General features: G+C 35.0%; 1 protein-coding gene across 2 annotated transcripts in view; it reads right to left on the bottom strand.

Moving 5' to 3' along the window:
* The window catches only part of Cdh12 (cadherin 12), a 1,081,833-nt gene that overhangs the window by 191,077 nt on the left and 874,282 nt on the right, over positions 1-16,474 (bottom strand). For both annotated transcript variants that reach the window (XM_031359979.1, XM_031359980.1), the window contains one exon: positions 12,456-12,750. In XM_031359979.1, coding sequence (XP_031215839.1) covers positions 12,456-12,750 — 295 coding nt within the window. The remainder of the gene's footprint in view (positions 1-12,455; positions 12,751-16,474) is intronic.

Here is a 16,474-nt window from a genome sequence, read left to right as displayed (position 1 = left end):
ATATATATATATATATACAAACCCATGGGAATAGTAGAGGGATGCCTTAAAGGACAAAGGACATCTGACTCTGAACAGTTTAAGTACCAACACTGCACTACAAAATGCTATAGTATATAACAGGAATGATAATACAGACAGAGGGAGAAAGAGATTAAAATATGGGCTGAATAATTATGTTTATTTCTATATATCAAACTTAATCAGATCACCCAAAAAGACCGACTTTAGTCCTCCATGTGTGCTTTGTTGTTGTTCTTGTTGTTGTTTTCAGCAGGTATAACAACAAAATGTATTTTCTTTCTCACCGTTGTATTTTGGATGTACCCGGGTAAAGATAGTGGACTTATTAGTGTCCCAGATCCCCACAACTAAATCTCAATCTCCTGTTAAAACATGGACTTGAGTTTCCTGACTTAGAACTCATGCTTTACAATGATGGGAAATTTAGTGTCTTCTTTAGAAGAGACTAAATATATACAGCAAGGCACAGCACGAGAAGGGGAAAACAGAGTGTAGATCACAGTGCATAGACCATGGGGAACTTCACTGGAAAGAGTTTCATTGTGTTTCTAAGCTGACATATCCCATTCCCTGTATGAAGGCTGGCCTTACTGTAACAATTAGAGTTGCACACAAGTGATGGAAAACTTAGATTGATGCAACAGCAAGTGAGGGCTGGCAGTTTTGATCAGTATGTTGATCAGAGCACACCTGTCAATAGCCAGCTTCAACAACTCAACGTAAACTGAGGTGGGCTGATATGCAGTCAGACATTGATTATTCAGGAGACTTTTCTCTGGGGAATAAATCTTGATTAAATGGGCCAGCACTCCTTGTTACCACTGAAAAATTCCCTGGACACTTTTAACTTCATTGGAGAAGCATTTTGTGCATGGATATAGCATAGATCCAATGAGCAGGCTCCAATGAACGTCATCATATATATACACACACACATACATACATGGTGGATGGAGCAAACTCCAACAAGCTGACTCCAACAACTTTACTTTTTCTCTTAGGCTTTTCATGCCATCTAATACAAAGTTCTCTATGTAAAAAAAGAGTTATGTAACTCATAGTCACAGCCTACACATGCTGTAAAATTTATCATCAAGAAAACATATTCTTTAAAAAAGAATAAAATCATTACACAAAAGCAATTTACAACAAGGTTATTGATATGTATTCTTATTTTGAAACTCATACCTCATTAAACACTTCCCATCTAACTTTCTCTCTGCAAGTTTGTGTTAACCCAAAGCAATGACTCTTGTTTTCATTAACAAAGTTTAAGTGAGCCAGTCTATAGCACCAAATTTTTTTCCTATGTTTAAATGGTGATGATTTGTATTTATCAAGAAAGAGATCATCATCGATTTTAAGTCTTGTGTTTATGACTTGTTCAAATAAATTTGCTAATCATCTATTCTCTATTATTATTACAATAGAGAATAATATTATAATATTATTACAATATTATTATTACAATATTATATACTCACATTAATTATTTACTCTTTTTTTCGTAACCCTGTTTTTTCATGGTGCACACAGAAACCTATGGCCACATCCCTAGATCACAAGATCCAGGAACTCAGATCCAATCTAGAATGAATGCTTTCTTTGATCGTTAATTTGTCACAAGCCTATTTTTCTCTTCCAAGTAGTACAATTGCATACTTGTAACCCATCAAAGTTCATTATGGTCCTTTCCTGACTTATATAGCTCTCACTATTCTATAAGAGAAGGGGAACACTCTGTTTTTACTCTAATTTTAATATATGTTTCTGGCAAAATAACATAAACTCATCTCCTCAAGTGTTTTACCAACTACCTTACCTTCCTAAAACTATTTAAATCAAATCACAAATTCCATAAAAGAATTAATTTATTTAAACAATATTATGAAAGATTATCTTCATGTTGATCTGGAGGAAAATTGCCAGAATGAGTGAGCTATCACACAGGAGGTAATCACACCAGGCTATAGGCAGTGAGAGTCTTTTCACATTCAATCACACAATCCCATATATATGAGGAATATGGCAATGACAAACATGAAAAGGCACAACAGATGCCCCTCCAGGGTACACCCATTGCAGCTGGACAAAATTGTGTGCCTGTGTCATCTGCAGGAAGCTCACTTATCTACTGCAGTTCTGCCTGCGTCTGCATGGCATCTGCCAAACACACTTAGCTCATCTCCTTAGGGAGATGGCTCAGTGTATAGAACTGCTTGTCACTCAAGTAAAATGATCTGAGTTCAAATTCCAGAACCTGTGTAAAACCAAAAGTATACCATTTCTAAAATACTTGTATTAAAATAAAGAGATGGTATTCAGAGGCAGAAGAATTCCAGGAAACTCATGGATCAGATAGACAGATCTACACAGTAGTAAAATAAATTTTGGTCTTATGTCAAGCAAGGTAGATGGCAATGAATGACACCTGAGGATTACCTATGACTTCTAGATGAGTACTGTGGTTTACCTGGAATAGCACACATATTCCTCCCCCATCACACAGACACACAGACACACATATGCATGCAGAGAGAGAGGGAGAGGGAGAGGGAAAGAGAGAGAGAGAAAGAGAAAGAGAGAGAGACAACACACAGAAAGATAGTCCATACTTTCTAAAACCATACAAATCCAAAATATCCTAAAAATCTTTTCCTAGCGAAAATTTGAAAAAGTTTTTACCATAAGGAAATCCAAAAAAAATCCTTCTTAATTGAAAGAAGATAGTAGCACATAAAATACATGTTTATATATATTTAAAATGTTAAATGTAATGTATGTTTAGGAACAATAATAAAAATGGTATCAATACCACTGATGAAGCTTGAATGGATTTTGAGCATTAGAATATAAATTCCTGAGTTTTAAATTTGTTTTTTGGTTATATAACAAAAATGCCTCAATAGTTATGAAAACAAGCAAACAACTACAAAACACAAAATGCATTGTTGCCATGAGCCTCTGAGAAGACTTCTGATGGTTCATAGGATAAGAGAACCTACCCATTGTATTATTTCTAGGTCATACTCTTTATAGCACTTCCATAACAATCAAGCTATATCTATAGATCACTGTTTTATTCAACAATCATCAGAGAAGTTTCCTCTATCAATAGAGTGTAATTACCACAGAAACCCAAAAACTGTACAACATGGAGAAAGGAAACTACCTTGGTGTGCTCAGTCCTGAATTGGACATCTTTATTACATTCTTCTCAATGATTATGGATCTGTATGGAATAAGGGATTAATGATTGCAAAGCCTGGAGTTGTGGAATTTTTGAGAAATGTCCTTTCCAGACACATCAAGACAGATGCATGTATGAATGAATTCACAGAGACTCAAACAGCTTTCACAAGGTCTGTACAAGCACACGAAAAAGAAAATAATAGCACAAATACCCATCATTGGCCAAGAAGCTATATTCAAAAGATTGTTGTTCAAGAGGGGGGAATGGGTTTGTTTAATGAAGTAAGATTACATCAACAACAGTTAAGGACAGAATCTTTGCCCTTAGCTCAGAAAGGGTTGTTCAACACTAACTGATTCTGTTCTTAGTGACTGTTTTTTAAGAGAAAGAACATGAAGTGGGTTAGATAAGAATGTGAAAAGGACCTGGAAGGAGTTGGGGTATAGGAAAGAATATTATAGAATATGCTGCATGTCTATATTCATCTTAATATATTAATCTTAATGAATAAGTTATAAAATGATGATAACACACCCAAAATTTTACTGTTTTTCTTTTAAATGCCATGCAAAATCAGACAATGAACAATGAACATAAAAACAGGAATATATTTGTCATTTACCTTTGTTATAAGATTGTTCAATTTTCTGTAGCTTATTTATTTGTATTTATGTTAATATGATTTGTTTAGGATGAACAAAAGAACCATACTACTCTGATATATTTGAAGCAAGAAGCTTCATCATTTAATTATGAATTATATCTAAACATGATGTAATGTAGAAGAGAAAATATTATAATACACTTTCTAAACAGTAAGGACAGTCCTATAGTATTGCATGCTGAATGTAAATTTTTCAAAAGGAGTTTATTAGTGGCTAACAAGAAAAAGATAATCAAAATAAGAAGCTGTGTTTAACTTCATTTCCTTATTGATAGGAGTTACTAGGATGTCATGTAACTGAAAGAGGATTTTGTGACAGATAAATATTAAGAGAGACAACTCATTCCACTGAGATTATCTGTTACCTAACAACTACTTAAATAATGGTAAAACAAAGTCCTGAACTATCAATTCATAATCAAAAGCTCCTAACAATAATCATAGAGACCTGGTCACTGATAATTTATATTTTCCAATATGACTAAGCTAAGAGGGAGGAAGAGGATATGGGCTTGAAGGCAGATTTAAAGCTGCAAAACTGTCTGCAGCCTTGAAGAAAGTAACTGAAAATGCATGGTCCCCAGATGCATAATCATCAGATATTAAGGAGGGCACATTATCGTAATTCATTGTGCTGTTCATGGTCTTAAAGAATTAAGAGCACATCCATAAAGTCCAAATTTGTCTCCAAGGAACTGGGGACTTGCTGGATCAAGAGGCAATTTCCTTAGGTCAAAGTAGAAGCAGTTTGTCTTTGAGCATGTTGCATGGCAGATTGGATGTAGCAGAGGTTATTAGCAGAACAACCTTCCTCTCAAACTATTCATAGATTCAAGAGGACAATTTTGAATCTCAGGGTGTTAACTGCATTATATTACATTATGTGTGGAATATTAATTTTCCTTGAAATTTCTATTTATCTTTTTAACATTTTTGAGCATATATATATATATATATATATATGTATATATATTACTTGGAATAGTCCCTTCTTATACTTTTTATTGTAGATTTCTTTGAGCACCCTTTCCTATATCAAACCCATTAGGATTAAATTCACATATGCATAATAAACTTTATTTCAGTATTACAATATTTATCACCTTATGTTTATGTTATAAATACACCAACTCCTTAATTATTTGTAATGTTTTATGAATTTCTTTTTATTATTAGGGTACACATTATACAAAATAATGACTTTGCTTATAACTATTTCCTCATAACTATTATATGGGGAATATAATATATGTTAATTAATTTATATTAATATATCAATGTGATATAATATTATCTAATATTATATCATATTATATAATTAATATCACATTAATATAATATATTAATTATGTATTATATGCCCCAAACCTTAATATTTATATGTATAACTCAGTTTAGTGCTTTTGTCCTGTTATTTATTTTTCTCCACTCACATTCATTGGAAAAAAATGTATTTTGTTCAGAGAATACCTAAATATCTGTATCTACTATGGACAAACTGAAGTGATTGAGCAAAGGCTATTTTATTAATTAACTACACAAAGTGCAATTGGTTTTTGGCCAGAAATTTTAACATTGCAAGAAATTATAATGAAATGAACTGAAATAAAAGGAATTGCATGTTGCAAAGAAAATAATGACAAAATGTGCCCTTAGGATATTAAAAGAATGAGCTTTTCCCAAATGATGGTAAGGACCTCAGAGCTGAGTTAAAGCAGTCCATAGAATCAAGGAGGTTCTATGTTGAGAATGCTGTAGCCTTATGTGTTAATTTGATACCTCCTTTTACTTTTGTAAAAGTAGAAAATCATACCTGTATATTCAAAGAACATATAAAATACAAATTTCCATGCCTTTAAGTTTTAATAAACATCTCTCTGTTACATCTATTTATACTCTCTAGCCTATATTTATATGATAAATGATAGGTTCGTAGAATATTGTTGAGAGCTTTTGGTGCCACTTCTAGGAATTTGGCATTTGTCACTGGGCTTGAACCACGAAGTAGGCTTAGACAAGTAAAACAGTTCCCATGGAGCTTTGTTTACTACTTTGCTGAATTACTTCCTTATGTTATATCTCTTTGTTTACTACTTAACTTAATAATTACATTGTATATTCCTTTTGCTTACTACTTTACTTAAATACTATCTTATGTAATCTTATTTGCTACCTTGCTTGATTAACTTGTCTTTGAACTATGAACTGACCATGATTTTTGGATGTACCTAGAGTGGTATAAAAGCAGGCTGAAGAAAAATAAACCTGTTTCAGCCTCTGTATGGGCTGGATTCCATGTTATAATTTTTTCTAACTGTTTTTCTTTTCAGTCCTCACTCCCTCACTTGAGACCCTGTTGACAGACTGAGCTGGCTTGTTCAGAATATAGATAAATAGACAGGCAAACAGACAGACAGACAGACAGACAGACATAATAATGAAGGTGTACATGAAAGGTGGTAGCCAAAGATACACTTTGAATAATCTATCTTCATATAGATAAGTTCACCTTGTCATACTATATTTAATCATGTGTTCCTCCAATACGGCAAAGTCAGAGAAGAGTTTATTTCTCCTTTCCCTAGGTGAGCTGCACCCTGTCTCCTAAGCTTTATCTTTAGACCCACAGTTCACCCTGCATAGTTGGAGAACCATGGGAACCAGGTTCAATGAGATGAACCACATTTCCACCCCAACCCCTGGACTGCAGGTCCCCCTGAGACACTACTAGCAGCATCGAGCTGTGTCCTGTCCCTTGACCTCGACTTCTATCTCGGATTTACTTGCATTCTTAGAGGCCTGACAGCATCTGGAAAACCAGGTAGGATTATAGCCTAGACCCCTTACCTGGCAGGTCTCCCTAAGAAATAACTAACAACAGTGACTAGGACCTGCCCTTTCCCCCATCCCCTCCACTCCATTTTCTGTCTAGCAACTCTGCCTACATTCCATCAAACCTGCTGGCACCTAGTCAACCAGGTAATGCCAGTCCCCCTTAATCCTCTGCCTACCAATTCTCCCTAAAGCACACTCAAGAGCTGTAAACTGCACCCAGTCTCCAGTGCTGTATTTTCTGGCCCAAAACTGTGCTTGCACTCCAAAAGGCCTGTCTACACTTGGGAAAACCAGGTGGATAAATGCCAACATGGTAAAAACACAATCAACAAGTGAAAGGTCAGTCCCACTGCATCAAGCTCTGGATATCCTATTACAGCTGAAGCACAGGGAAGTGACCTTAAATCTAACCTTATGAAGATTATAGAGGCATTTGAAGAGGAAATTAATAAAATCCTTAAAGAAATACAGGAAAATATAATTAAACAGGAATAGGAAATGACCTGAAAATGGAAATAGAAACAATAAGGAAAGCTCAACCTGGGGACTCTTGGAGATGGAAAACCTAGGTTAAAGAACAGGAATTACAGATGCAAGCATCATCATCAGAATACAAGAGATAGAAGAATCCCAGGAATAGGAGATAGGATAGATCTGTCAAAGAAAATGTTAAATCTGAAAATTCTTGACACAAAACATCCAGGGAATTTAGGGCACTAAGAACAAACCTAAATATAAAACAAATAGAAGAAAAATATCTCACAACTCAAAAGCATAGAAAATACTTGCACCCAGCCAATGGACAGAAGCTACTGACCCCTATAGTTGAATTAGGGAAAGGCTGGAATAAGTTGAGGAGGAGGACGACCCTGCAGGATGACCATCAGTATCAAATAATCTGGACCCCTGAGATCTCTCAAACATTGTACCACCAACTAGGCAGCATATACCAGCACTGATATGAGGCCTGCAATACATATACAGCAGAGGACTGCCAGGTCTGTGTTCTGTCAAAGAAGATGTACCTAACCCTCAAAAGACTGGAGGCCCCATGGAGTTTAGAGCTCAGGTGGGATGGTGGTGAGATCATCCACTCGGAGTCGGGGGTTACAAGCGGGTATGGAATGTGGAATAGTTGGAGGGTGGACTGGGAGGATTAAATCTGGAATGTAAATAAATAAATTAATTAATTAATGATAAAATAATGAAGAAAATATTTTCAAGAAAGTCATAGAAGAAAATTTCCCCAACCTAAAGAAAGAGATGCCTATAAACATACAAGAGACTTACAGAATACCAAATAGATTAGAGGTAAACCATCCTGTGTGGGCCATTCTTTCAGGAGAAGGGGAGAAGTGATGGGGGAGATACTCTCTGAGGGGGAATGGATCAGAAGTGGGAGAAGCATTTGGGATGAAAAAAAAGACTAGCCAGCACTATTGACACTATTGACTCCTTTATCTTTATCTATCTATCTATCTATCTATCTATCTATCTATCTATCTATCTATCTATCTCCATCTATCTATATATACATATATCATAACATTAAAAACCCTGCAGTCTTTAAATTTTCAATATTTTCAAAGCCTGTGATCTCTCTAGAAATCTAACAGCTCTATAAAAGCTCAAAGTCGCTCAGTTGTAGGCTCCTGTAAAGTTAAAACAAGTTATATACTTCTTACTGCAGGAGGGAAGAAGCAGACCACAATTACAGGCAGATCAAATCTAAAACAAATTCTGACAGTATAAACAAAACAGTATTCAATGTCTAGGATTCAACCATGATCTTCTAGACTCCAAAGAGCTTGAACAACTCCACTTCATTGGCTCTGCCATTCACAGCTGTACTGGCTAGTTTTGTGTGTCAACTTGACACAGGCTGGAGTTATCACAGAAGGGAGCTTCAGTTGGGGAAGTGCCTCCATGAGATCCAGCTGTGGGGCATTTTCTCAATTAGTGATCTAGGGGGTAGGGCCCCTTGTGGGTGGTGCCATCCCTGGGCTGGAGGTCTTGGGCTCTATAAGAGCAGGTTGAGCAAGCCAGGAGGAAGCAAGCCAGTAAAGAACATCCCTCCATGGCCTCCGTGTCAGCTCCTGCTTCCTGACCTGCTTGAGTTCCAGTCCTGACTTCCTCTGGTGATCAACAGCCATGTGGAAGTAAGCCAAATAAACCCTTTCCTCCCCAACTTGCTTCTTGGTCATGATGTTGTGCAGGAATAGAAACCCTGACTAAGACAACAGCACATGAAGCTTGTCTCATAGACACTGGCTGGCTCCACTTGACAACTACTATTATCCTTTGTAGGACTACATTCCTATAATCTCCACTTTAGTAGAATCATCACTGAACTGGGGTATGCCTTTGCTATTGCTATGAACTTTCCTGGCCCCTATGCAAAGCTTCTACCACATGGTACAAAGCCTTAGCTTTTCACTATTACTAAGCTTCCATTGTAACTGAGCTTGCACACTCACTGATGACCTCTCCTAACCTCTCATAATACCAGGCCACAGCATCTTTCTGTGACCCTTTCAGTCCTATAAATGTCTTGTTAAGCTATGAATCTCTTACACATTACCCAATCTGTCCACAATCCTGGGATGCAGGTTTGGTTTCCTTTAGGCCACAGTTTTTGTGTGATGATACTGAGGATACACTTCCCAACAGATTGCAATCAATGATTCTAGCCTATTCTTAATCACAGCTCATTTTTCAGCCCCAGATGACCAGTACAACAAATGTTTCAGGGAAAAACAAATACTTCTCTTTCATGGTTCTGGTCTCTTCTTAATCACAGCTGACTCATCAGCCACATCAGACCAGATACCTGATATCTAGAGATTGTTAAACATACAAATGTCCATCAATATAATCTACCATATAAAAAAGAAACTGAAAAGAAAACAAAACATATGATCATCTCATTACATGCTGAAAAATCCTTTGAAAAGTCTAATACTACTCATGATAAAAAGTCTTGCAGAGATCAGGGATACAAGTCACATACCTAAACACAATAAAGACAATATATAGCAAGCTGATAGCCAACATCAAATTAAATCGAGAGAAACTTAGAACTATTCCAATAAAATTAGGGACAAGGCAGGGTTACCTACTCTCTTCCTATCTATTGAATACAGTGCTTGAAGTTTTAGCTAGAGCAGTCAGACAACCTAAAGATACCAAAGGGATACAAATTGGAAATGAAGACATTGAAGTATTGCTATTTTGCAAATGAAATGATACTATGTATACATGTCTCCCAAAATGTTCACAGACAAACCTACAGCTGATAAATTCCTTCAGTAAAGTGGCTGGATACAAAATTTTCTCCAAAGAAAATCAGTAGTATTCCTTTATACAAATGATAAATGTACTGAGAAACATATTAGAGAAACAACATCATTTATATATGCTCCAAATAATATGAAATATCTTGGTGCAACATTAACCAAGCAAATGAAAGACCCATACAACATGTACTTCAAGTATTTGAAGAAAGAAACTCAAGATGATATCAGAAGATGGAAGGTTCTTCCATGCTCATGGATTAATAATATTAACATAGTAAAAATGGTTATATTACCAAAAAAAAAAAAAACCTAAAGATTCAATGCCTTTCCCAAAAATCTTGTAGCACAGCATTTAAAGATTTTAAAAGAACAATTCTCAACTTCATATTTAAAAACAAAAAATCCAGGACAGCAAAAACTTTCCTGTACAATACAAGAACTGCTGGAGGTATAGCCATCCCAGATTTCATGCTGTACTGCAGAGCAACTGTAATAAAAGATACATGGTATGGGAAAAATCCAGACAGGTTGATCAATGGAATTGAATTGAAGATGCGATAATAAAGCCACACACCTATGGACACTTGATTTTTGACAAAGAAGCCAAAAATATAAAACAGTAAAAAGATGTATCTTCAATAAATGGTGCTGGCCTAACTGGCTGTCTTCATGTAGAAGAATGAACAAAGATCCATCTCCTTTACCCTGCACAAAACTCAAGTCCAAGGTAGATCAAAGACCTTCCAGTTTTATGTTAAAGTATTTGATATTTTAGATACACTAAATCTGATAGAAGAGAAAGTAGGGAATATCCTTAAATGCAATGACACAGGAGACAAGTCCCTGAACAGAGCACCTACAACTCAGATGCAAAGACCAGTAATTAATATTTGGGACCTCATGAAACTGAAAAGCTTCTGTAAGGCATAGAACAAAAAGCTGCATATAAAATGGGAAAAGTTTGTCACCAAACCTATAGCTGAAAGAAGGATGATATTCAAAACATGTAAAGAACTCCAAGAAATTAGACATCAACAAATCAAATAATCCAATTTAAAATAGATTATGGATCTAAATATAGAATTCTAGACCAAGAAATCTTTAATATTTGGGAATCATTTAAAGAAATGTTTACCATTCTTAGTTATAAGCAAAATGCAAATCAAGATACTGAGATTTCATCTTTACACTAGTTAAAAACAAAAACTAAAAAGATTCTCTATCATACCATAAGGACACTTGATCAGTTTTGCTCATAGCAGCTTCCTTTGTACTAAGTAGAAACTAGAATCAACAAGATGTCTCTCAACTGAAGAATGAATAAAGAAATTATCTGTGGGAAGTAACTTCCATTGTAGTTGGGAATTTGTCTCGACTACAAAATGTTCAGGGATAAAGTTGGTGCAGAAACTGGGAGAAAGACCAACCAATAACTGGCCCAACTTGAAACCCATGACATAAGAGGGAGACCACCCCGGACACTCTTAATGATATTCTCCTGTACTTACAGACTGGAGGCTAGCAGAACTGTCATGTGAGAGGCCTAACCTAGCAAGTGATGGAAAGTGATGCAAAGACCCACAGCCAAAAATTAGGCACAGCTTGGGAATCTTGTGGAAGAGGGGGAAGAAGGTTTGAGGGAGCCAGAGAGATTAAGAACAACACAAGAAAACCTACAGAATCAACCAGTGTGGGTACATATAGATTTGTGGAGTCTGAAACACTAACTACAGAGCATGGAATAGGGCCTCCAACACAAGTGTAACAGATGTGCAGCTCAGTCATCATGTGAGTCCCTATACAGTAGGATCACTGTCATTGACTCTCCAGCCTGCCTTAGGGTCCTTTTCCTTAACTATGCTATCCTGTCTAATATCAATAGAGAATACGTGTGTAGTCCTATTGCAACATGATATGTTTGGGTTGGATAGTATTCATGTGAAGCCTCCACTTTTCTGAAGAGAAAGGAGGGTAGAATGAGGAGAGGAGGTGAGAGAATTAGGCAGGGTGGAGGGGAGTGAAGGAAGTCTGTGTTTAGGACATAGAGTAAATTAATTAATGAATGAATGAAAAAAAAACACAGAAAAATGAAAATAATCTCTTTTTTAATCCATTGTTGATCCTACTGTGATGTATTACTTAATACTTTAGTTTGAGCTAAGAGTTATTGTATAGTTTTCAGAAGTATTTGGTAGTTATCTCCATTGTTGATCAAATTATGTATGATGAGTTCAAGTAAATCAATGAGTTAGGAAATAATAAAAATGTCACATATCCTAATGTCTGTATTCATAGTGGTACAAGAAACAGTTTCTAGAGCAAATTGACATTTTGTAAATGAAGAATGTTGATATCTTATAAATAAGACATCTATATCAACATTACCATGAAAATGTTGAAGATGGTTAATAGTGTCTGATAGAAATTTGATTTGTCTACTCACCCACAGGAGACATTTCTGGGACACTAGCAACATAAGGTCCATCCAAAAATTTTGGCTCATTGTCATTAATATCCTGAACTTTAATGATGAACTCTGATTCAGGCTCCAATGGCTTCCTGGTTTCTATGTCCACTGCCTGAGCACGCAGAGTGTAGAAAGGTTTTTCTTCTCTATCCAGGCTTCTAATTGCATGAATGTCTCCTGTAGTTTCATCAATTGTAAAAACAGTGCCAGCACCATCTCCAGAGAGAGTGTATTTAACAGTGCCCTCTCCCTTGTCCAAGTCAGAATGTAGCTGAGAAAGAGAGAGAAAATTTATTTATCAGATAAGTTAAATTACTACTTAATAGTCTTTTATATCATATTTACACCTTCTTGGTTATTGAAATTTGAAATGTTGATGGCTGGATAGTTCAGAATGCACTCTTAACTTCTGTGCCATTTCGTCAGTCCCTTTAACATGTGTTCTTATAAATTATGTTATGTTGATTCAAACATTATTTAAAATAGTTTAAACTGCTCCTTTGAGAATAGATGTTTTTTAATTCTCCAAGTTTACATAAGAATCTACTTCAATCAGTACATCATATAAAGAGAAAAAATTTAAACTTCAGCAGTAACTGCAATTATTTTTGTGTTTGCCATAAAATGTATGTACATGTATTGTTCTATAAGAAAATACTTTGTTACAATTATTTTGGTTTTATTAATGGTTCAACACAGAAGATAGCACCGAAATCATTTTCAATTATACCATTCTTTATACTTAGCATTGTGGGAATTGGCATTAAAACTTATCACTGCAAAATAGAGTTAAAAATGTCATCTCTGTTACATGTTTAAACATCAAATTAAACATTTTGGTTTAGTTTCAGTATAACACCATTCAAAATGTCATTAAGATGAAATCATTCTTGTTTTGAATTTGCATTTATATCTCAATTTTCCCTGAAGTGCATTTGGTGTATAGTATAATGTAATGTGAATTTTTGAATGGTTGATGAAAATATTTAACAAAATAGAAAAATGAGAAGTCTACAATTTGGATTATCTTTTAAAAGTTTTTATGCATTGCATTTCAGCAGAAGAGGCCTTGCAAGAATGATGGGATGAAGGCTTTTTTATCCATCCTATTTTTTTTAACTGCTATAAAGCATGGGGAATTTGAAGCATAAAATCAAGCTGTAGAAAAATGTTCTTTGAACTTATGAATTTTAAATCACAATTGTCAAGAACACTATTAAAGATATTCAGTGCAGTGGGTATTACTTTCACTTTCAAATTTATGTTAAGGTATAAGACAGGCAAAGGCTCAATGCAATAGGGATGGTTTTATGAGCAGTAACCAGTTTGCAATGGCTTAAAGGATACGTGCAGATATTTTGAGAACTGAGTGAAAATCTTAATTGGGTTTTCACAGTTTGATTCAAGTAAAGTTACAAAAAGAAAATTCCATATCATTTGATTAAAGTCAAAACTGTTTTCTTTTTAAACTGACTTAAGAATATGTAAGCTGATGTGCTGTCAGTCCTATCAAAATCCAAATTAAATCCAGTGGCTTCTACTCTCTCCTCTAACACCCATCTATAACCTTCTAACTTAAAATATCTAGTCTTACAGAGATTAAATAATCAGAAACAAACATTTTTTTTAAAAAATGCTAAGACTGATAGTCAGAAATAAATTGCTAAATTCACAAGTCATTTTAGTGGTGAGTCACATGACAGTGTCTTTTAAAATTATGTATTGTTACTTTGTGTCTAATGAATGCTTTGTGTACATAAAGAATGTGTACCACACATGCTCCCAGTTTGCAGACATGCGAGAAGAGGGCAGCATTCTCCTGTTACTGATTTACAGACAGAGAGTTATGGATTCTAGAAACTGAAGCCAGGTTCCCTGAAAAACACCAAGTGATGTGAAACCTGAGTCTCTCTCCAGCCACAGCACAGCAAAATGTAGAAAGATATCCCAGTCACTGCACAGGCTGCTCAGTCAAGATTGTCTGCTGAGAGACAGTGGTATCCTGGTGGCCAAAATAGATATCGGATTTAACCAGTGTCAAAGTTCCCAGTATCTAATTTATCAATATATATGAACATTATGATAACAACTCCTTGGATATTGTAAAATCTCACTAAGTAAAAATGGAACACAGTTATAACAGAAAATTGTGCCCAATAATATTAACCCTGTGTTTTTACTCAATGACAACTTTTAAAAACACACTTTTTTTTTTTTTTTTTTTTTTAAAGATAGGTTTTCACTGTGTTGTCCTGGCTGGTCTATAACTTGCTTTGTAGACCAGGCTAGCCTCAGGATGACAGAGACCCACCAGAGCCAACCATACAAGTGCTGAGATTTGAGAAGTATATCATTATGCCAGTCTAACTCTTTATATGTTAATTATATAGATATGGAAACATAGAAAATAAAAATGGCAAAACAAACTAGATTGCTCTGCAAATGTAATCATATAGTTATTTTTCTATGATATTTCTCTATTCTTGATTAAAAAAACACTGGGTAGACATTTTCCAATCACTAAACCCATAAACTTTCTTTACTCTATGTCATTTGAGGTCCTCAAAATTATGATTTTTAGTGCCAAGTGGTGGGATTAAAAGTGCTCATGCCTTTAATCCCAGGACATGGAGGGCAAAGGTAGAAGGATATCTGTGAATTCCATGCCAATATGGTCTACAGAGAAACTTCCATAATAGCTAGGGTAACACAGAGAAAGCCAGTCTCAACTTTACATACAAACTATATAATTACACATACTACATATACATATACATATACATATGCTTTACAATTCTGCATTATATTCATAGACTAAAATTGGGAGAATAAAAAGCATTGATGAATTTCTCATAAATGGTATGTGGAATGAATGTCTGAGTGAGTATTCATTTGTGTGTTTTCTTCTGTTTATTTCTTTAAAATAAATAGTAACTGAAAAGATGGAAAATGTGGCATTTTATGAGACTTAGAAAATGTTGAACATTCAATGTTTCCAGCAATGGATCTCCATAGAAAAAACTGATTTTTTTCCAGTTCTCTGGTGATGCAATTGAGACAGTTTATGGCATGTGGCTAATTTTATGTCTCATTTCCATAAGAACTGAGGGTGTCTTTCCTCCTCTTTAAATGGTGTAAATTGTTAAAAATATAATACTACATCATTTCATGTAGTTGTCTAAAATATCACACTCAGAAATTAATTATATAAAAATAACAATTTAAAAAATAAATGCTATATTTGTGTCTTATGCCAAGTATTAAAAATAAGGTTCCTCTGAGTAGGTGCTACACCATTTGCAGACTGAAACTGCCAACTCCAATAAGATCATCCTTTAGTATTGACACTTAGAATAAAATTTCCCCCAGAAAGAGTCCCATAAATGATGGATGCAGAAATAGGCACTGTCCAGATAGTTGTTTTGTGGAAGCAATGGTGTTATTTTCTGATGTGTTCCAAGTCATCTCAGATGGTGCGTGAAAATGAGATGCCAAGAGAGGCTTAAAAAAAGATGCTGAGGCCTAGGTTCGGTGTGGAAGCAAATCTTGAATTTCAGTGCTTAAAAGTTGGAGAAAGCTAATCTAAAGTTAAATGTTTACCAGCCTATCTCCGACTGTGGTTTGGAACTGCTGCATTAAAAAGGCAGCTCATTTGTATTTTCTGTGAGTTGAAAAGTGCACATCAAATGGAAAAAGTATTTGTATAAATATACGCAGCAGTGACTTTTATTTTCATTTGCCATTTACCAGGACACGTTTAATAGACATACAAACAGGGAGGCAGTTGGGAGGAGAATTATATGATTTTAGAAAGGTAGTTTTTCCTAGAAAAATGAAAGAAAAATTGTACCATTATTGTTTCAGGTATAAATATTTCTATGCACTCAAATGTACTAGGTAAACATGTTACAAGCATGCTACCAAATTAAAGGTAGCCATTTAATATAAAATATTTTTTAAAAAAATATTTATTTATTTCATTTATATGAGTACAT

Source organism: Mastomys coucha, unplaced genomic scaffold (assembly GCF_008632895.1).
Source record: "Mastomys coucha isolate ucsf_1 unplaced genomic scaffold, UCSF_Mcou_1 pScaffold8, whole genome shotgun sequence".
In the NCBI taxonomy this organism is placed as follows: domain Eukaryota; kingdom Metazoa; phylum Chordata; class Mammalia; order Rodentia; family Muridae; genus Mastomys; species Mastomys coucha.
This window is presented reverse-complemented; position numbering and strand designations above follow the sequence as displayed.